This window comes from Manacus candei, unplaced genomic scaffold (genome assembly GCF_025592945.1).
Source record: "Manacus candei isolate 608988 ecotype Guabito, Panama unplaced genomic scaffold, ASM2559294v1 h1tg000126l, whole genome shotgun sequence".
NCBI lineage: Eukaryota > Metazoa > Chordata > Aves > Passeriformes > Pipridae > Manacus > Manacus candei.
In genome coordinates this window covers 1905501-1927604 of record NW_026138174.1, presented here as the reverse complement: position 1 = coordinate 1927604, position 22104 = coordinate 1905501, and the positions used below count along the sequence as shown (strand labels likewise).

The window sequence follows — 22104 nt, the reverse complement described above, 5'->3', positions numbered from 1 at the left end:
GGTGCTTCTTCTAAGGCAGTTAAAAATTTGACTTAATAGACTTTGCAGCCAATTTTCTATGGCATTTCATAGGAAGATGATCCTGGTTAAGAAAGACAGGGAGTGGAATATCCCACCCTTTCCTTCACAGGACTGAAGGCTCTAGTTTGCAAGAGCATTGATGGTCACAGGTTTTTCACAGGTAAGTAGGACTGCAGAGGGCAGGGAAGGGGCTTAGGTTGCAACACTACCCTTGTGTGTGGAATGACACCACCCTAAGAGCCCAAATTTGAATTAGAGACTGGAGTCAAGCTTATGGCAGTCCAACAGAGAGAAGCCTGAAGACACTGGCCTCCCAAGTAAAAGGAAAATGCAACTTCTAATTCTTTATGCAGGAGGAAATAGCTCATATTTATTCTTTAAGAATTCCAGTTAAAGGTGTAAGCAAGTGATTGCTAAGAAGAGATCTGAGTCAGGTTTTTCTACGTCAAACAAGGCACAAAGCTGCAACTGCTACATCACACCAGAGAACAATAATACCCTTAAGTTAATTTTGAGACTATTTTCTTTGTTTTACTTCCCTGACGAAGTAAAACGAAAAAGAAACCACCTTTAGAAAACAACTGCTGAAACAAAACCTAGATTTTATGCAGTTTTAGATATGACAAGTCTTGGTATATCTGTGAAAAAAATGGGGAAAAAGAATCAAGTAAATAATGGTCTTCCTTCTTCAGGCCTTACTCTGCCCCACTCCACTCCATCCCACCCTACTCCACTCCAGACAGCATTCCTTGCCCATAGTGTGGCTGGAACACAAATCTCACTGAAAATTGCCTGATGGAGGCTTTTTTCAGTATAAACCTCATGCAGTAAAGGATATTAAAAATATGGCACAACGTAACTGTTTAGGTCGTTCATGACCCCCAGGCACACAGAGGCAGGTTTGGCATTATTGGGTTAAAGTTGTGACCCAAAAGACATAATCAAAAGTGTCTGTTTGTAGCAACTGCTTTAGTTAGGGGGAACTTAGTTACTAAAGAAAATGGGGATAAACTCGTCTGAAAATGAGAGGCCTGGTCATTCAGCATTTTCCACCTGACTCAAAGAAGTGAAGCAAGAGAGATTTACACCCCCTCCAACCTCTTTCCAGTGTTGGAGAACCAATGACTGGTGTCTGTTTGGTGCATTTCTGGCACTTTTTTATTCTAATACCTAAAAAATGCAAGTTAGAACTGAATACTTAAACATTTGCTCCTAAATAATTAAAAGTACAGGAAAATAAGGAGTCTAGTAACCATGGCAGTGTTGGATCAAGGGTTGAACCTATTTCAGAGGTCTTCTCCAACCCAGTTGATTCTGTGATTCTACAAAGAAAAAAGTGGTATCTTCTGATTAGTGCAAGACTTTCAGATCCAAGGCTCCTCAGTTCTGTACCTTAGTCACGCACTGCACAGCCCCAAGGTTGTTGAAATATTTTACTGATTGAATATCCCCCAAAAAAGAAAAAGAAAAGTTGTTCAGGCGTGATGCACTGCCCACTGAATCCTGCCCGTCTTTCCTTTTTGACTCCCTTTTGGATCGCGTTTAGACTTTGTTCCATTAAAGAAAAGCAATCATGCCTCGGCAGAAAGCTCTGGAGTTTATTACAGAACAGGTGAGCGGCGAGCATTTGATTACATTGGCTGTGATCCCACTTGTGTGAGGGATTTGCAGAGGCCGAGGTGGAACACTTGCAGCCTCGCCCCTGTTTAAATCAACGAGGTCTTCCCGCCAAAAGGCCAGTTCCACGCGTGGGGAGAGCACTGCAAGGAGGTGGAAACTCAGCATGGGGGCTTGGAATTACCTTTGGCATTTCATCTTCTCCCTTCTTCTCTGTAAGTCAAAATCTATTTGATTATTTGCCACTGCTATGTGTTTGGAGGATGTCCTTGAGATACGTTTGAAACGATAATCAGGGCGAGGGGGGGGGGTGCAGGGCTAAAAATAAACATAAAATACAAAAGCATGCACTATTTACAGTTATTTGTTTTTAATTTAGCTTGAATATGTAGTATTTCATCAGGTATTTTAGTAGGGATATAAAGCTGTAAGTAGTTTAAAGGAGGAGAGCTAAGTATTCAGAAAACTCATCTAAAAGATGAAACATGCAGTGTCTAACCAGATCTTTTTTAACCTTAAGCTTAGTTACAAGACCACTAAATGATATGTTTTGCCAATTTTTCCTCCTCTGAAAGACTCTCCAGGAAAAGACTCATAAAAACATGGACTAGGTTGTATTAATTGTGCTGTGTTCCTACTGCACTGTAAGAGTTTTTTGAAATATCTAGAAATTCAGAGGCTACATTATTTTATCCTTGCTGTCTTGTTTCAATGCAGATGAACACAAGTTTCTTGAGTGACCAGTACTTGCTGTTAACAATCTGAGGGATACAAGCACAAGGGTCTTAAAATTCAAACTGTATTTGGATGCAGAAAATATATCAGTCTGTAGGAGGAATTTTGCAAAGTATGTATTGCTACATTACAAGTTTTTATGTATATACCAAACAATATGAAAAAAGCACCCCACTTCAATTTTACGGGTAGGTAGAGTCAAAAGAAATTAATTAATGTGGTTCTTAAGAATTTGAGCTACTCCAGCGCAAATTCTCTGAGAATCCTTTTAAGTTTCATACAACCAAAGCCCCAGGATAATAACTAAGTGTTGCTAAGGAGTAAAACTGGCATGAAACAGAAGACTTATGTCTGTGTTTTTAGCAGGAACAAAGCCACTCCTCAAAATCAAGGTTAAACTACTTCATCAAGTAAATGAAATGAGCCAAAATTGACTTGACTATCTAATCACAACAGAAAAAGGATTTGATTTTCCCTTTAAAGAAATTTTGTGAGAGTTGGAAATGTCATCTTTACACTTGCAAACTAAAGAAGTTATGATTTATTTATAGTTAGAGATACAGGTAAACACAGGAAGGCAATGAATTTTTTCACAGGATTATTATGATTTAGGATATCAACAGAAAGATAGGCACAGAAAAATCTTTCTATCCTGCCTGACAACCAGTAAATAAAAAAGGCAGAAATGCCTTGCAAAATAAAAAAATGGAAATAATCAAATATGCATAAACAGTTAAGGAGAAAATTATGCTGAAAAATGCATTCCATTCATTTTTAATATTCCTTGTTAATTCTCTAGAAATTTTACTTTACAGAGATCATAGGGTGATCAAATAATTTAGGTTGGAAAAGACCTTTAAGATCATCAAGTCTAAACTTAAACTTACCACTGCCAAGTCCACCACTAAACCCTGCCCCAACTGTAAATGAAATAATATTTACAGGAAGAGAAGAACACTAAAAAAACCTGAAAAAATATGTAGATTAGAAACAGCAAAGCATATACAAAGGAAATATAAATCTCTAAATTTATGCAGAAAAAAAGTATTACCAGGAAATCAGTAAGGTAAAAAGCTCCTTAAATGTATGCAAATGGAAAAGGAAATAACGTAGAAATTTCATAGTAGTTAAGAAACAGCAAAGCAAACATGAAACTAGAAATGGGGAGGGAAAGGAATAACAATGAAGATGAGAAAGATAAGTGAACTTGTCACGCAGGAATGAAATTACACTTGGTAGACTATTGAAGTGCTTCACAGGAATAGAGGGTAAATATCCATAATCCACATTTTTAAAATGTGACAGGTACCAAGACTGGAATGACAGAGGGAAGAAATGTAACGACTGCCACTGCTCAGATCCACATAAAGGGCTCTGTGAGCACAGAACCAGGTGGGACAGCTGGCCCAGCTGCACACAACTCCAATGCCACCACGGCTGAGCCCAGTGCCACGACAGCCCCTTCCCTCCTGGACACATCCTTTCTGTCCCCCTCCACGATGAGGATGGTGGGTGGAGAAGGGAGGACAGAGACTGAGCCCACAGGGCCAAATGGGGAAGGGAACTCACCGAGGACATCTGCCAGGAGTGATGTGGTGAGCCCAGCCAACCCTACGGCAGGGCCTGCCACCACTGCCACTTCCATGGGCACAGGGAGTGGCACTGCTTCCTCCCTGCCCAGCTCGGCAGTGACCAGCCACTCCTCGTCCTCTCCTGATGGCTCCACAGCTGCAACTCCCAGTCCACAGCCAAGCAGCACCAGCAGCACTGCTGAGGAGCACTTGGCCACCACAGCCCACCAGTCCACAACACTCGTGGTCCCCACTCTGTCCTCCACTGCTGGCATTACGAGTGTTCAGTCGGCTGCTGCAACAGCAGGGCACATGGCACACAGCCCAACTACCCCCAGGACAGTGGCTTCCACCTCTGGCACCTCTCCTGCCTCAGATACCACCAAGGCCAGCCTTTCATCCACCCCGGGCGGCAGCACAGAGACCTCAGCAGCTCAACACACCTCTGCACCCCTCACACAGGGACAGGCCATGCTGGGGGCAGGGACCACTCCATCTTCCATGGGGAGTCCCTGGTCTCCCACAGCCACGGCCTCCACAGGCAACAGTGCCACGGCTCCTCCTGGAGAAGGGGAAAGTCCCACCATCAACCAGGGGAGTGGAACGACAAATGATCCCAGTGCTGAGACCTCCCATTCCCTCCCTGATACATCCCTGGCGACCCCATCCATGCCGAACCTTAAAATGCCGACGTCTGTCAATCCTTCTGTTACTGGAACTTGCTGTGAGTATTTTAACACATGATACTAAATGTAATTTTCTCTATTTTTGGAAGAGCTGAGTGCAATTTCATTTTTGCTATTTTTGGTTGGAATTTGAGCTTTCCACAATGCCTTTTTTAAGTTGGGAATTTAAGCCAGGAGTATGAATCCCTGCCTCTACATGCTTTTCTCAGAGGCTGCAGCTGCTGTCTGCAGTTGTTTTTGAAATGGCACACCTTGTGTTTAAGCAGTCTGGTGTGCCACTGATGTAAAATGCAATGTAGTTAGGCTGCATAGGTCAAGTTATGCTAGTGGGAAGTTTTATTGGTTTTTGTTTGAATTTCGAAATTCTCTTTTTTGAAATACTAGAGGCGGTTCCTTCACTGAGAGAATTCTATTGAATTTATTTGTGCTAACTCAGTTCCTGTTTGTTTCAATAGTAATTCTTTTCTGGTGTATCTTTAGTTTTTTGCCAAAGGGCTATCTGCTGACTTCAAAGAATATGCGGTAATGAATCTTTCATCGTTTTTAATGGATAAAAAAGCAAAGATAGAAAAGAGGAGAATGCAGTCTTTTTATATTCTGCACCAAAGAAAAGAAAAAAAAATTGGTGGTATGATCTTCAATTTTAGTGCATAATAATATTCTAGTTCTACAAATCTAATGGGTTAATCCATCCTGGATTTGGAGTCTTAGTGCTTTCATGGAATTCAACAGGAGATACACACTTGCACGTGATGAGGTATAACTTGTTTTTTCACAAAGGCTCAATGGTAGGGCAGACCAGTGATGAGTGGTGTCATCAGGGGTCTATTTTGGGTTGAACATCTTTGTGGGTGACAAGGACAGTGGGATCAAGGGCACCATCAGCAAATTTGCTGATGACACTAAACTTGTGTGGTGCAGTCAACATGCTGGAGGGAAGGGATGGCATCCAGAGGGACGTGGACAGGCTTCAGAGCTGGGCCTGTGTGAACCTCATGAAGTCCAGCAAGGCCAAGTGCAAGATCCTGCGTATGGGTTGGAGCAATCCTAAGCACAAGTACAGGCTGGGTAGGAATGCACTGAGAGCAGCCCTGCTTGGGGGTGTTGATGCACATGTTGTTGAAGCTCAGCGTGACCCAGCCACGTGCACTGGCAGCCAAATGTATCCTGGGCTGCATCAAAACCAGTGCAGGCAGCAAGGCAAGGGAGGGGATTCTGCCCCCCTGCTCTGGTGAGACCCCACCTGCAGAGCTGCCTCCAGCTCTGGGGTCCCCAGCACAGGAAGAACGTGGAGCTGCAGGAGCTGGTCCAGAGGAGGCCATGAAGATGATCAGTGGGCTGGAAAACCTCTGTTATGGAGACAGGTTGAGAGAGTTGAGATGGTTCAGTCTGCAGAAGGCTCTGGGGAGACCTCAGAGCCCCTTCCAGTATCTAAAGGGGACCTACAAGAGGGACTTTGTACAAGGGCGTGTAGTGACAGGACAAAGGAGAAAGGCTTTAAAATTAAAGAAGGTAGGGTTAGAGTAAATAATGGGAAGAAATTCTTCCCTATGAGGGTGGGGAGGCCCTGGCACAGGTTGCCCAGAGAAGTTGTGGATGCCCCATCCCTGGAAGTGTTCAAGGCCAGGCTGGATGGGACCCTGAGCAGCCTGAACTAGTGGAAGCTGCCCCTGCCTGCGACAAGGGGGTTGGAACTAGGTGATTTTTAAGGTCCCTTCCAACCCATTCTGTGATTCTGTGATATGATTCTGTGTTTCATATCTTTATAAAAACATTACAGAAACTTAAATTTTTCCTTAGGCAATCACTTTCACATTAATACTTTATTCCTTAAAGACACACAGACTGTAACTACATGTTTCACAGGAATTTCCTTTTTGCTTTTTAGCTCCTATCACTCTGTCCATCCAGCTGGAGAACGTGACCAGTACAGTGATACAGTTCAGTTGGAAACCTCAAGGTGGCACAGGAGACAGTCCTTACACAGTACTTCTACGGGGAAAATCAGGAGAGATGGAGAGGAGAATCCTAAATGGAACAAGTACTGCATTTGAAAATCTGCTTTCTGGTCAGCAATACCAAATATCCGTGGGTGTTTCAACTTGCTCTGAGAATGTCAGCGCCTCCTTGACTGTTCAGACAGGTATTTCCTCAGGAATCTTTTCCTTTTCTGTTGGCAAACTAACACATTCATTGGCCTTAAAATGAAGCCCTTTTTCACTGAGCACCTACCTGGACATCAATAGGCAAAAGCAGGCCAAACTTTCAGACACTTAAAGTCAGCTGCAAATTTTTCATTGGGCTAAGATCTAAAGCTTCACTTGCCCTCCTGCCAAATTAAAAACTTGACTGAACTAGAACGACAGTGGTTCAATGTTTTAGTCTCTCCCAGCTCCATACACTTTAATTCCAAAGCCTTACTTAGCTGAGGAACAATTTTTAAATAATAACTACATTTTGTCTGGTTATTCTGTCTTGCATATCCCCACAGCTGCTGAAGTCTACAGTGGAACCACTAGGATTACCAATGAAGAGTTCAAGCCTGAATATCAGAACAAATCAAGTAGAGAATTTCAGGAGTTTGAAACTAAGTTCATTTCAGAGGTATTTTGCTTAGGAATTCTAAACTAAGATTTATTTTCTGCTGAGCTCTTCCTAACGTAAATAGTCAGGAGGATCTGGGCATGAATAATTTTAAATGTGGGAAAGGAAAGATTGTGTGATGGTTAGAAATGAAGCTTTACTTCATAGTGTTGTCCTCTGAGGCCCTGATTTAACTGAAATTCTGTCTGGGGTTTATACATATTCCCCTACTGTGAGAGGTGCTTCTAAACTAACCATGGCCAGCAGATTGCTCTGAGAACTCTTTTGCTATACGAGAAAAATAGTTAATAAGTCAAACCTTTTACCTTGCAGATAACAAAACATCTGCCACAGAAGATACAAGAATTGAAAAATGGAACAAAAATGCGTATTGTAATTAATAGCATCAAGAATGGCAGTGTGATTGTGCTCTATGACATTGTGTTTGATGAAGGACAAAATATAACAGAACCAGAGATTTCAGATGCTTTTACAGAGGCCCTTAACAAGAGTACAGAATTTCAAGTCGACCCTCAAATGACTGTCATAGAAGGTATGAATTTGTTCATCACTGTGAATTCAATCAGCAGTGTATATTTCACTGATGGTAACATCCAGTGAAATGGGATTTGGGTGCAGAAAATTAAACAGTATTTAGTTTATCTATCTCTTTTCCCAATGCTAATTAAAACATTCTTCTTTTTCTGGTTTGTTCAACTTCACTGTAGCAAGGAATAGTTGTCAACCAGATTTAAATGACTGTTCCCAAAATGCCACGTGCATTACTGAAGGAGCCACTTATTCCTGTCAATGCAAGGAAGGATTCACAGATAAGAGTCCCCAAGTTCCAGGGAGAGTTTGTCAGCAGGATCTGCCTTCACGTAATCACTTTATATAAATTAAAAAAACTCCAACACAAAACCAAAACCAAAACTTAAAAAATTTGCATATAAGGTCTTTTACCTCCCCTGACCCCTTAGGTAATAGTTCATTATATTTACTCACAATGGCCTTTGGTGGATTGGATTTTATGGGAGAATGGGTACCCCAGTTGACTATTTAGGCAAAAACAGAAGCAAATTTTCTGGGCCTGTTTTTTGAAAGTTGTTTATGTAATTAAAATAGCATAAGCTTGGTAAACTTTAAAAAAAAGTTCTACTCACCACCTCCAAATTTCTGTTTTGCAGAACAGACAACTCCAGTCCCTCCAGAAACTGATAAAACTGGATTTACAGAACAGACAACTCCAGTGTCTTCACAAAATGTAACAACTGGATTGACAGAAGAGACAATTCCAGTCCCTTCACAAAATGAAACAACTGCAGTTACAGCACTGACAACTACAGTCCCTCCACAAAATGAAACAACTGCAGTTACAGCACTGACAACTACAGTCCCTCCAGCAAATGAAACAACTGGAGTTACAGCACTGACAACTACAATCTCTCCAGCAAATGACACAACTGGATTCACAGAACTCACAACTCCTATCCCTCCACAAAATGAAACATCTGCAGTTACAGCACTGACAACTACAATCCCTCCAGCAAATGAAACTGGATTCACAGAACTCACAACTACAATCCCACCACAAAATGAAACAACTGGATTCACAGAACAGACAACTCCAGTCCCTCCACAAAATGGAACAACTGTAGTTACAGCACTGACAACTACAATCCCTCCAGCAAATGAAACAACTGAATTAACAGAACTCACAACTACAGTCCCTCCACAAAATGAAACAACTGCAGTTACAGCACTGACAACTACAATCCCTCCAGCAAATGATACAACTGGATTCACAGAACTCACAACTACAATCTCTCCAGCAAATACAACTGGATTAACAGAACTCACAACTACAATCCCTCCAGCAAATGAAACAACTGGATTCACAGAAATCACAACTCCAGTACATCCACAAAATGAAACAACTGCAGTTACAGCACTGACGACTACAATCCCTCCAGCAAATGATACAACTGGATTAACAGAACTCACAACTACAATCCCTCCAGCAAATGATACAACTGGATTAACAGAAATCACAACTACAATCCCTCCAGCAAATGAAACAACTGGAGTTACAGCACTGGCAACTACAATCCCTCCACAAAATGAAACAACTGGATTGACAGAACAGACAACTCCAGTCCCTTCACAAAATGAAACAACTGGAGTTACAGCACTGACAACTACAATCCCTCCAGCAAATGACACAGCTGGATTAACAGAACTCACAACTACAATCCCTCCACAAAATGAAACATCTGCAGTTACAGCACTGTCAACTACAATCCCTCCAGCAAATACAACTGGATTAACAGAACTCACAACTACAATCCCTCCACAAAATGAAACAGCTGGAGTTACAGAACTGACAACTACAATCCTTCAGGCAAATGACACAACTGTATTCACAGCACTGACAACTACAATCCCTCCAGCAAATGATACAACTGGATTAACAGAACTCACAACTACAATCCCTCCAGCAAATGATACAATTGGATTGACAGAACAGACAACTCCAGTCCCTTCACAAAATGTAACAGCTGGATTGACAGAAGAGACAACTCCAGTCTCTTCACAAAATGAAACAACTGGAGTTACAGCACTGACAACTACAGTCCCTCCAGCAAATGAAACAACTGGATTCACAGAACTCACAACTCCTGTCCCTCCACAAAATGAAACAACTGGAGTTACAGCACTGACAACTACAATCCCTCCAGCAAATGAAACAACTGGATTCACAGAACTCACAACTACAATCCCACCACAAAATGAAACAACTGGATTCACAGAACAGACAACTCCAGTCCCTCCACAAAATGAAACAACTGGAGTTACAGCACTGACAACTACAATCCCTCCAGCAAATGATACAACTGGATTCACAGAAATCACAACTACAATCCCTCCAGCAAATACAACTGGATTAACAGAACTCACAACTACAATCCCTCCAGCAAATGATACAACTGGATTAACAGAAATCACAATTACAATCCCTCCAGCAAATGATACAACTGGATTCACAGAACTCACAACTCCTGTCCCTCCACAAAATGAAACAACTGCAGTTACAGCACTGACAACTACAATCCCTCCAGCAAATGATACAACTGGATTAACAGAACTCACAACTACAATCCCTCCAGCAAATGATACAACTGGATTAACAGAAATCACAACTACAATCCCTCCAGCAAATGATACAACTGGAGTTACAGCACTGGCAACTACAATCCCTCCACAAAATGAAACAACTGGATTGACAGAACAGACAACTCCAGTCCCTTCACAAAATGAAACAACTGGAGTTACAGCACTGACAACTACAATCCCTCCAGCAAATGACACAGCTGGAGTTACAGAACTCACAACTACAATCCCTCCACAAAATGAAACAACTGCAGTTACAGCACTGACAACTACAATCCCTCCAGCAAATGATACAACTGGATTCACAGAAATCGCAACTACAGTCCCTCCAGCAAATGAAACAACTGGAGTTACAGCACTGACAACTACAATCCCTCCAGCAAATGAAACAACTGGATTCACAGAACTCACAACTCCTGTCCATCCACAAAATGATACAACTGGATTCACAGAACTCACTACTACAATCCCTCCACAAAATGAAACAACTGCAGTTACAGCACTGACAACTACAATCCCTCCAGCAAGTGAAACAACTGGAGTTACAGCACTGACAACTACAATCCCTCCACAAAATGAAACAACTGGATTGACAGAACAGACAACTCCAGTCCCTTCACAAAATGAAACAACTGGAGTTACAGCACTGACAACTACAATCCCTCCAGCAAATGACACAGCTGGATTAACAGAACTCACAACTACAATCCCTCCAGCAAATGAAACAACTGGATTCACAGAACAGACAACTCCAGTCCCTCCACAAAATGAAACAACTGGAGTTACAGAACTCACAACTACAATTCTTCCAGCAAATGATACAACTGGATTCACAGAACTCACAACTCCTGTCCCTCCACAAAATGAAACAACTGCAGTTACAGCACTGACAACTACAATCCCTCCAGAAAAGGAAACAGTTGGATTTACAGGATCAACATCCAATTCCATTTTTACTACCACATTTCCATCACTGCCTTGCAGTAAGTAAATATTTGATATTGAATTGTAGAATAATAATTATCCAAACAGATACAGTGTTCTTGTTCATCAGTTATATCAGCTGCAAGGTAAAATCCCAGGATATGACTTCAGAAAGGGAAACCTCATAGAACAACTGAAAATACATAATTATATATATATCAGTCAAGTTTCTACTCCTTGGTAAAGCTCTCCTGAGCCCCTGGGCGCCTGCCTACAGGAATAAACCACTGTCAAAGGTGGTTTTTCTCAATCTTATCATGAAGCACCTTTATTAAATGTCTCCCTACGGCTCTGAATTTAGGATTTTCTGGTGGCATTTTAGTGTTCCATCACCTGATGATATCAGTATGAGTCAAATAGCAGTTCACATCAGAACACTCATATTTTTCCCATCCAGCCTCATCACTTCTTCACAATCTTAAACCAACACTGTACGATTCTGACCATTTACCACACCATGCCTGCAGTTAGAAAGACTAGAAGCAAGTGGAATGTTACCCATTTGTGTTTTGGAGCCATCAAACAAAGTATATTAACGTACGATTTACATTTATAGAACAAAGAGTTTATTTCTGCTCTTGTGGGAGAGCAAGGTGTAAAACTGAAATCAGCTCCAAGAAAACTCACAAAAATTTATATTGGTTTAATTGTTTATTTTTTTTCTTTAATATTAAATGTGTAGAAGTGTAGAAGGGAGATGAACCACCCTCAGCTGTATGGAACATTTTCACTTTGCAGTGCCAGTGTCCATCGAAATTCAGAATGTGACTGGAGAAGAAATACAACTCAGCTGGACCGGTGGCAGCACAGGCAGCCTCTACAGCATCTCCCTCATGGATGGAAAGCAGGAGATAAATAAAACTACCACAAAAGAGACAAAAGCTGTGTTTAAACATCTACTTCCTGCCCATACATACGCCATATATGTGGGAGTGTCATCCTGTGCTGAGAATAACCAGACTTCAGTTACTGTCCAAACAGGTACTTCCTCAATCAACCCATAATCTCTTTTTTAATTAAAATACACACTCAGTATCATGTTACAGTATCATCTGGATTTGATCTCATAGACTCTTGTTCCTGTAAGTCTTTTTTTATTTATTTGACTCATAGGACTACTTCAATTCAAGAGCTGGTTGCGAGAGCAAGTGCTGGCTCTGTAAAATTTCTGACCATGCTGTGTTGTTGAGCCAGAAAATTCCGTACAAAAGTCAGTATATTTTGGCTGCAAATTTAACAGAAAATATTTTGGTAATGTGAAGTTCAGGTTGTACGTGCCTTTGTGAATGCAGACAGTCCTTAATTGTCACAGTTGTCTTTTGAATTTCTCCCTTGGATACAGACATTAAGACAGACTGTCTAATTGTGTCTCTGTACTAAAACTGGTTCTCAAGGAACACAACACATCATATCCCTCTAAATCAAGGTTTCTCCTTTTAAAGCTCCCCATTGCCATCTCCTCTTCAGCCAACTCCTTTAGACAAATCCTTTTCCAAATTACCACTCGGCACTGTATAATATTGCCTTTCTATCATTGGAAGAGATCTAAAAGTCAGCCTGTCAAAGGAAACTACCAGGTTATTTTGTCATGATCCATATTTGATAAAACTGTACTGCACTTTATCATATTTTCCCAGTGGCTGAGAAAATGTTCACAATTTCTTTTAATATCCCTTGAAAGATCTAACTTGACTTTTGGCAATCGTTACTTTCTTCCAGCATTTCTTGACCTCTAACTGTCCTTGTTGCAACCCCTTTTTCAGTTCTCTAGTGGATTGTCTGATTATTTTCAAAACCCTTCTAGGGCAATTATTCTGACAGTTAACTGGGGGGTTCCTTCTAATGGACTTACCCTCTATCTTAGTCTTTAGGACCACAGAGCCAAGGAACTGTCATCATAATTTCCATTGGAATCTTTCAATACTTCAGTCCACTGGCTTTCATTTATTAGTTTCCCTACTAAAAGAAAAAAAAATAAAATTAAAATTAGTTTCCTGGATCCACCTGCCCTACCAGAAAAGTTCAGTAAAGACCAAGTCATTTGTATTGCATGTGAAGCTAAAGATTATGCTCAATTCTGTGAGGAGAGCTGGAGCTATACCCAATGAGTTAACCACATGAAACCTGTTGTACCACCCTTAACTGCTGTTTTGACCCACTATAAATAATTCAGATTAGCCAGTCCGGACAGGCATTCTGAGGTTTTGAGACTCCATGATCCATATTGTTTCCAAATTAAATTCCAGATGACTTTTACTGCTGAAAACTCCATCTAGTTTACCTGAGTTGTACAAGCACGTAACAGTACAACCTGTATCTTTAGCTCTCATAAGAAATCAGGGTTCTCAATGCTATTTCAGTAAAGCTCTCAAATACCACCTGCCCACCCACCACCTGTCTCTCTTTTGATATGCTCCATTTTTATAATTTGCAGTTCTAAGTTCTCACTGGACCAAAGGAACTGCTGCTTAGGTGATTCCTTGGCCATGATTAAACACTTTCACCTATTCCATAATTTTCTTATTGGCAACAACCACACACGCACAGAAGCGATTATCTTGATTTTTAAACTTATTTCCCAGATCCTGTTTCCTGCTTCAACCAAACTGAGTTCTGTTTACCAGGAAATACTGGCTGTTCTGACTTAAAAGACGTTGTATGCTCTGGTAAGTTTATAGAATTTTAACATTTGTTTATTCGTAACTACGGGGTATTATTTCACAATATAGTATCTTTCCTGAGTATTTTGCCATCTGCTTTATTATGTTAAGTCACACAGCATCTGAAGTTCACACTTTGGTAAAGAAGCTGCTTTCATCAAACTTCAGCTTTCAGCCCTATTTTTATCCTGGTCTTTTCTATGTAAAGCTTTCTTCTTTTGGCTTGGGGCTCATCCACCTACTCAGGAGGATTTAAACACACTCTGTGCCTTGCAGAATCCAGCAGACTGATGTTACTTCTGCTGAAATCAATGGGAGAGTGGCTGTTGAATTAGGGAGTGGGATGCACCCTGAATAATACAGGAATGATGAACAAGTTGTGAGGATTGTGATGGCTGACACACCTGAAGAGATTCAGCTCTGAAGGTTCCAAAGCCAGTGCATTAGACACACACGATACACCTTCTTATTATTTGATTTGTTTCTGTGTTTATCAATTAGTATTATGAACATACGAGGTAATAAAGTCCAAAAAGCAATTGTGGAGGGACATCCTGGGATTCACCTGATTGTTTCTTTTTTTTTTTCCCCCAGGTAACCAAGCATTTGCCTGCAGGGTTTTGTTAAAAAACCAGACATTTAACAATGCACTTTATAACTCTGATAGTGAAGAATACAAAGCAATGGCTCAGAGTTTCAAAACAGACGTAAGTTGATCAATCTTCTCTGTCAACATGAATGAACTAAGAAAAGGTTTGCTATGAGCAACCTCAGTCTCCTTAATTCATTGTTAAATCAAGACTGTGACAGGTGAAAAAGATAATCCCTCCTTGATAAAACTGTACAGGAAGCACAAGGAATGTCAAGGAGAGACAGCTTGTTGCCGATGAGGAGGGGTATGTTCCCTAAGTCATCCCCAAATTAAAATTATTTAGTGAAAGGCGCTTAAAAATTCTATTTTTATAAGTACAAGGAACATGCTGTTCTTTTTATTTTCTCCCACCTTACTAAATCTATGCCTGTGGAGATGGAAAAAAAAGAATAGTACTCAAAAATAACATTTCAACACACACTTGGAAATATGGGACCTTTACAAGCATCTACTGCGAGTCCAGATCACCGGCCATTTGCTTCATGGTAGTGGCTGCAGGACTGGAGAAGGTATCAAAGGGTCCATATCAGGGGAGAAATGAGGAGAAAAAGTGGCACCTTAGAGCTGGTAAAGCTGACAGGTAGAAGCAGCAGTCTGCCACTCAGCTGCCTTTAGCAGCATGTTAAAGAAAAGGACTAACAACTTAAACACCTCTCAGGAATCCTGATGTACATAAGCCTGCTGGGAAGGTAAAACTACTGTAAGATTGGGGTAGACTTCTTTAAATAACTAATACAGAAGATTATTTTTAGTGTGATGATCATACCCCTTAGCTAAGAATCTCCACAGATTTCATAAGCGGTAATTAATTTGTTCTCACCACGCCAACTCAAGGGTAACCTTGTCTTATGACTGCTAGCATCTCCCTTTCATGGATAGAAGATTTAAAAGTGGATTTAAAAGGCTTCCTCCAACATGACTGAATGCAACAGGAATCCCTTTACAGGCTTTTAATAAGCTTTTCCCTTGTGCCACGTGGCAGCTTTTCTTTGAAAAAGGCAAAATCAAAGGGAGGCTGTTCTAACATGACTGGAAACACAGTCAATTTCTATGTTGATTTTTTTTTCCTTCAGTTTGAACTATTTATTTTAAATTCCACAGTGCTCCAGAATTGTAGTTTTGGAATTTTACACTTTGACCTGTATAGGTCAAGTTTCCTATCTTGTCTGCTCATCGTGGTGAGGGAAAGAAAAGTATTTTTGGAGTTTCTGGCCAAAGAACTTAATGTAACATGTAGTTTTGGGTGGGGGTTTATCCCACAGAGAAAGATGGAGGTAGATAACTGAGCAGTGACTCAGAAAAAGGCTTGTTACCATCCATGAAAAGTAGTAATCTTTCAGACTTTTCGGGTAAAATACCATATTTATCCACAACGAGAAGATAACTTCTCTTACTGGGTTGAACCAAACAACTGATTTTCCGTAAAGATCAGTCCTGAACAGAAACATTTCAACCAGTCTTACTTAACAGAGGGGACTGCTTGTTCTTGTTCTATATCCAAAATAAAGCACTGGGCAAGGCTGTACTTTCAGAGACATCGGTGCAGTTGATTTGATTTTGCTTGGTGTAATGGGATTGCACTTGATTTATGTCAAAATGACTGAGAGGCAAATCACATCCTTGTCTCTCTTTGCATAGTTATTCTGTAACATCATGATTTTGATAAAAAAATATGTTTTATACCTCTCACATCAAGTTCTGTGCTGGTAGTGTGTGAAGGACCATGCTTGAAGTTTAGTTGAACGTGTTAAAAATGTTGGGGGACACTGAAGATAACTTTAGAAACTAGGTGCACTTATTAGGTGCACTTTGTAGGTTCCAAATTTTGTGCAGTCAGGGTCTCACATGGGTTTGTGGAGGAGGACAACTGGTTTCAATGCATTATTCATTGATAACAACCTAAACAGATTGGTGCTTGGGAAGTCAAACTTAGATTTTATACCTTCAATCACAGGCCATGCATTGTTCCGGAATCCTCCTTCAGTAAGTTTTTTATTCTTTATTCCAAGGCAATTATCCTGAAACAAAATGAATATCCTGATACCTGTAGGATGTGTGCATTCCTGCTCTGCCCCAGTTGAGTGACACGTGGAATAAATATCCCCTTCAATTTGCACAGGTTGTTAGAGAAATGCGCCTCGAACTGAAGGATGAACGCTTCAACGTCACCGTGCTTGGGTTCAGGCCCGGCAGTGTGATTGCTGATTTTATTTCTCTGCTGCCAAAAGAAGAGCCCGTAGATGCGAATCTTATACAGACCCACCTAAGTCAAGTATTAAAGCGCAAGTTTGGGAACGAAACTGAAGTAAATGTACGATGTAAGTGATGTTGAAACAGCTTCTCTGCGATGGTGTGGGGATTAAAGGGTCAGATCTCCTCTTTACAAAAGCTGATAAATTAGCTTCTTTTTTTTAAGAGATTGAAGTACCTCAGATAATCTTTTTAAACATTCACAGGACACATAGTCCAGCTATCATGGATTATGGATCTGTTTTAAAGTGTCACTACACATACCCAGTTCCAGACTTGAAGGATGGGTTCCCTTCACATAGAAGGAGGGTTATGTGAGCTTCTTGTACCCTCCATGCTGATCCTGAAAGATTGGCTTTTAATGGAGATGGGGATGAGGAGACTTGTTGTGTAGTGGCTCCTGCAATACTCCTCCCTGGATAGAGATGCGATGGAAGGGTTCACCCCTTTTCTTGGGCAACCCTCAAAAACCTTTGGACCCTGCTTCCCTGCCCGGGGCAGTTGTGGATTTAGCAACACAAAAGTACTGCAGAGATGCAGGGAGGCCAAGAGGGAAAGGACAAATTGTGCAGAAGGACACACATGCAAAACAGTGTCTGTTGTGCTCATGGTTGTGGTAATGTGCTTATTGCCTTGAGCTTCTATGGCTCAGGGGCTTTTCATGCAACACAGAGGCTCCTTCTGCCACAGTCAAAAACCTTCTCTTTTTAAGTGCTGGCCAGCACTATAACACAGTCTGTGTGCCTTTCCACCACTACTACACACATCTTTACCACATATGCTTATGTGCTACAGGCCTTCCATTGCCTTCATCTGACTATCAGGAATCTTTCTGGTTTTGGCCTTTCAGTTCAAAGACTTTGATTTCAGTGGACTGTCTTGTGGGGCAAGACAAGGGTAGGTGTGAGTACAGCTGGCAGACCAGCTCCCCATTCATTTCACAAAGTTGCTTGTATAAGGAAAGTATAAGGAGGACTCTGGTGGTTAAATTATGTACAGCTCCATTTCATGGCCCTTTTTCACACCTTGGAGTGACTCCTTGTTGAGGTACAGACTGGAGTTCTCCCAGAAATCTTCAGACCTGCTGGTTTTGGATGTCACCAAGAGATTACAAGAACCCTCAGAGAAAGGAGGGTCCATAAAACTTTCTAGTTAGCAAATCTTTACTACATACAAACCCCATTATTAATATTATTCAGAAGTTTCAAAGCTGCCAAACAGTAAAACACAGCTGTCACATAGGGCTCCAAGCTTTCTTACACCCACTTTTTACTGTTTCTAGCTAACATTTCTAAAATGTGTTTTAAATTTCAGCCCTGTCCGTTCAGTCACCAACCGACGACAGTTCTGGCTGGAGAGTAGCAGTGATTGTCCTTGGAGTTTTACTTGGAGTTGCATTAGTGCTGATTCTTCTGGCAATAGTATTTTACATCTATATGAGGAAAAGGTGGGGTAAATATTTGGTTAAACCACAGGACTCATGGGAAATTTTTTCTAAAAGCACTTATAAGATGCACAATGTTTCATTTTTGGAATAAGGCAGAATATTAATATGTTTGTCTTAAAATTCTATGTCAATTGTTTATACTAACTTAATTTAATTCTACCTGCTCTTTCCCAATGTCCATCACCAAATTCCTGAGCTCCTAACAACCTCCAGTGAATCATCCTTTTAGCAGATATGGAGTGGGGAATTTTCCCCATACTGGTAGAGTGAGGAGCAGAGAAACCTCTGTTCAACCTGTCCCCCAGAGGTATCACAATGACTCCCAACATTGATTTGCTAGAGAGAGAGGATCCAAACTACACAATACTTTCTTGTATTGTGTAGTTTGGATCTCAGAGTGACTGAGCTTGGTACCTGTGGCAGGTTACCTGAATCCTCAGCTGAGCCCAGAGTTGGGCTTTATGCACTTGGCCAAGGGTGATTCACCTCCCCTGAGGTTTGTATCACCATATGAAGATGCCTCTTTCTCTCCAGTGGCTGCAGAACAAGCCACTGGAGTTTGTTAGGAGTTTGAAGAAAAATGGGATGCATCTGGCTTATATGGACTTGCTGTAAAAGTCTCTGATGGAGCAGCAGATTGATCTGGAGGCTTCTGAATTCAAGGTTTCTTTAATTGTCGGGCTATGAAGAAGCAGTTGCCTTTCTGTGATAAATGTAAATCATGCTAAATACAGGTGTGGTTTAACAATATAGCCAAAACATGTTACTAGATAGGTTAATTTGAGCCAAAAGATTGTATTAATCTATTTTTGCCTGGCAAATATGGTTGGTTGGTCAAGGGTGTGTCATGTAGTGCAATTTTACCTCAGTCTTGATAATCCCAAGGTAGAGCCCAGTAGGAGCAACCTGAAGGCTCCTGTGACACTGGAGCAGACCTTGTGCTTTAGAGCAATTAAAAGAAATGGCCTTTACCTGTTTTCACCACTGTTAGCTGCAGTCTTGATGAAGTCATAGTCTGTTTATCCCGTGGTGTAGTTTTTCCTACTTGGAATGTGCCGAACAAATGATAAAGGGCAATATATTGCTGTACATATTTTCAGTAGGATTTATGTGTTTCATTTCAAGCCAGTTCTCCCTGTGTCTGTGTACTTTGTCAATATGCCTGTGCTGGGCACTCCTGTTGAGGCACTGAATGTCCTGTGATGTCAAGGTCCTGGCTCCCACCTCCCGAACAGTTCAGGGCCTTTGTTTTTGGGGATTATGCTCTGGTTGGTTGGCACAGGTTAGAGAAAGGAGGTGCCTACAAATGTAGCACATTTTGGGACCTCAGCAGACAAAAGACCTTAGCAGACAAAGGTGGTGGTGCCTGAGCAGCTCTGCTCTCCTCTGGGCACAGCCAGTGTTCCTTTCTTTTTATACCTCCTTTCCTTGGCAACAGTTCAGCTCCTCAGAGAACCCTGAAGAGGACCCTGGTAAGCAGATGGGTGAAGCCATCTCATGTGCTGCCTCACTGCAGAAAGGCTGATTAGTTCAGGCTGTATCATGACCCTGCTGAGGGAAGTGCCCTCCAGCCTTGCTCCTCTGTCCTTGGCTTGGCAGCAGCTGCTGTGTGAGGCCAATGGGCTGTGCTGGCAGAGAAGGGAAGATTGTGTGAGCACTTCAAGGTATCTTCACACACAAAGTTGTGCTGGTGGTTTATGTTCCTGTCTGGAATGTTATTTTTATTTGCAGGGACCTGTGAAACAGGGTTTTGCATGCTTTGCTCTCCTTTTGCTTCCATGTAGTGCCAGCTTGGCTGTCCTTCTGCTCAGGTCTGGGATATGGGGCCACAGCCCACCTCACTGGTGGAAAGTCAGTGTGATTAGTATTTGTTAAATTTATTGTATGTGGGTTCCAAATATAGTTAGCTCTGAGCAGTCACTCCACAATGTAGTCTGTCAGTAAATTCAAGGTCTCTAGTGAGCTGTGTTGAAAATACAAAAGAGTGCTCTTGCTTATGTAAATACTCTTGCCTTTCTGTTTTGAGGGATCTACTTTGAATAGCAAATTCTTATTGTCATTAACCTTTCTGGTGTCCTTGTAAATAATGTTAAATAAGAAGCATGTACAGCAGGAATCCTGGGATTGTTCATGCAAAATATATTTAATATTTTCTCAAAAATGCTTTACAAATAAAAATCTTTTTTTTACAATTGTGCCTTCTGAAGGAATCTGTTGTTCTTATTTTTGCATGTAATTTGGAGCCTCTTCTACCTGCAGGAGGAGAGGGTGGTGAGTGCTGTCAACACTTGGTCCAGTATGATTACATAGAGAGATGATGTCTTTAAACAAGATTAAACAACAGAATCTATATATAATGAATATAGCGTTTTTTTCCCTTTTTTCCCAATAAAAATCCCCCTACCACCATACTGTGGTGTCTAGACTCTGAGAACTCTCTGAAAAGAAGAGCAGGAGGAGCCAGATCTCCCCTTTCCACAGGGGATCATTTCCTCACTTCCAAGCAGCATTCAGATGGGCTCCTCATGCATATTCCCTACTCAGAGAGACACAAGTCCAGCAAGTGGGACAGAGAAATAAATGGCTGAGGGTAAGATACTCAGAAGTCTCTAGGTAGCTGGCTCCTGTTGATATCAGTGGGATTTAAGCAGTTCCCAGATCAGGGTCTCTATGACTGAGGAAAGGTACTTTACTTGTTTCAGACTCACTTTTTTGCCCTGGAACTGACTGACACTATGACCCAGAAAAACTTGAGCTGCTCTGGCTTCAAGAGAGAGGGAGGAGCTGGTGGCTGAACAGCAGAGCTACACAAGTCTGGTTTCCTAGGGGTTGGATTCCTGCATGCTCAGTGCCCCATCGCTGCTGTAACACACCTTCCCATTGCCGTGGCCTCCCCTGCCCCCAGTCCATGGTCATTCCATGGTGTCAGCTTTTCTCCCACAGTGCCTCCATTCTTGCCTTCTCCATCTCATCCTCTAAATCTGCTTTTGTGAGAAATGGCATAGTCTAAGTAAGGGTTGAGCTTTCCCTTAGTACAAGCAGCATAAAAAGTCTCTGATTTCCACCATACTGCAGTGACCTTGGGACCTCTGGGCCTCTCTCCAGAGACATCCGTGTTGTTTCAAGTTTAACTGCTTGGACAAGAATTGCAGAAGTTTTTTGGAAGGTCAGCAGCTGGATAGCCAGATAGGCTGGTAGAACCATTGTCAGCTCAGTCACACAGGTCTTGTCACCTTAGAAATAGTTTTTTTTCAACAAGGATTTCTGGGGCCAACACCTTCTGGGATGTAGCACCATACTTACCCCTGGGGTGCTACTGTTGTTTCCCATCTGAGAAGCAACCTGGGAGCTCTCCTGCCTCCTGTTTCATTGAACCCTGATGTAAACCCCTCAGCATTCCACTTTGATGTAGGTGATTGGGGTCTCTCACCACTTACAGGATCAGTCACGTGGGAGGAGAGGAAAGTGTTTTCAAACAGAAGAAATTCTGCAGATACACGTGCAGAGGGGAGGAAGGTTCTGGGGCAACTCACCTCTAGGACTGCTGGGATTTTCAGCCCAAGGGAATTCTATACCAAACAGGAAAAATTAGAGGTAAATTGCTTAAGTTCATAAATGTGGAAGATAATAAAATGAGTGGTCAGTGGAGAGTTAAGAATGTTAGAAAGCATGTATGGTAGGACAGCATGAAATATGTGCCTGAAAGCAGGACACTGAACAGCACACA

At 41.5% G+C, this 22104-nt stretch overlaps 1 protein-coding gene across 2 annotated transcripts; it reads left to right on the top strand.

The window, feature by feature from the left end:
- The first annotated feature begins 1776 nt into the window (after positions 1-1776).
- LOC127462308 (mucin-5AC-like) lies at positions 1777-20559 on the top strand. 2 transcript variants are annotated; one of them, XM_051770789.1, is made up of 11 exons: positions 1777-1853; positions 3679-4668; positions 6519-6773; positions 7122-7234; positions 7547-7766; positions 8401-11367; positions 12107-12349; positions 13951-14034; positions 14623-14735; positions 16800-16998; positions 18245-20559. In XM_051770789.1, the coding sequence occupies exons 1-11, from the start codon at positions 1805-1807 to the stop codon at positions 18466-18468; spliced, it is 5457 nt and encodes a 1818-aa protein (XP_051626749.1). In that variant the 5' UTR covers positions 1777-1804; the 3' UTR covers positions 18469-20559. The 2 variants fall into 2 exon arrangements, with proteins under 2 accessions (XP_051626749.1, XP_051626750.1); XM_051770790.1 differs by lacking the exons at positions 7547-7766; positions 12107-12349; positions 13951-14034; ... (1 more) ...; positions 16800-16998; positions 18245-20559 and having other exon boundaries at positions 8401-8526.
- The last annotated feature ends 1545 nt before the right edge of the window (positions 20560-22104 follow it).

Coding starts and splice junctions, on each gene's coding strand:
- LOC127462308 (XM_051770789.1), top strand. CDS start 1,805: ATGGGGGCTTGGAATTACCTTTGGCATTTCATCTTCTCCCTTCTTCTC. Junction 4,669..6,518: donor TTCTGTTACTGGAACTTGCT/GTGAGTATTTTA, acceptor TTTGCTTTTTAG/CTCCTATCACTCTGTCCATC. Junction 6,774..7,121: donor CTCCTTGACTGTTCAGACAG/GTATTTCCTCAG, acceptor ATATCCCCACAG/CTGCTGAAGTCTACAGTGGA.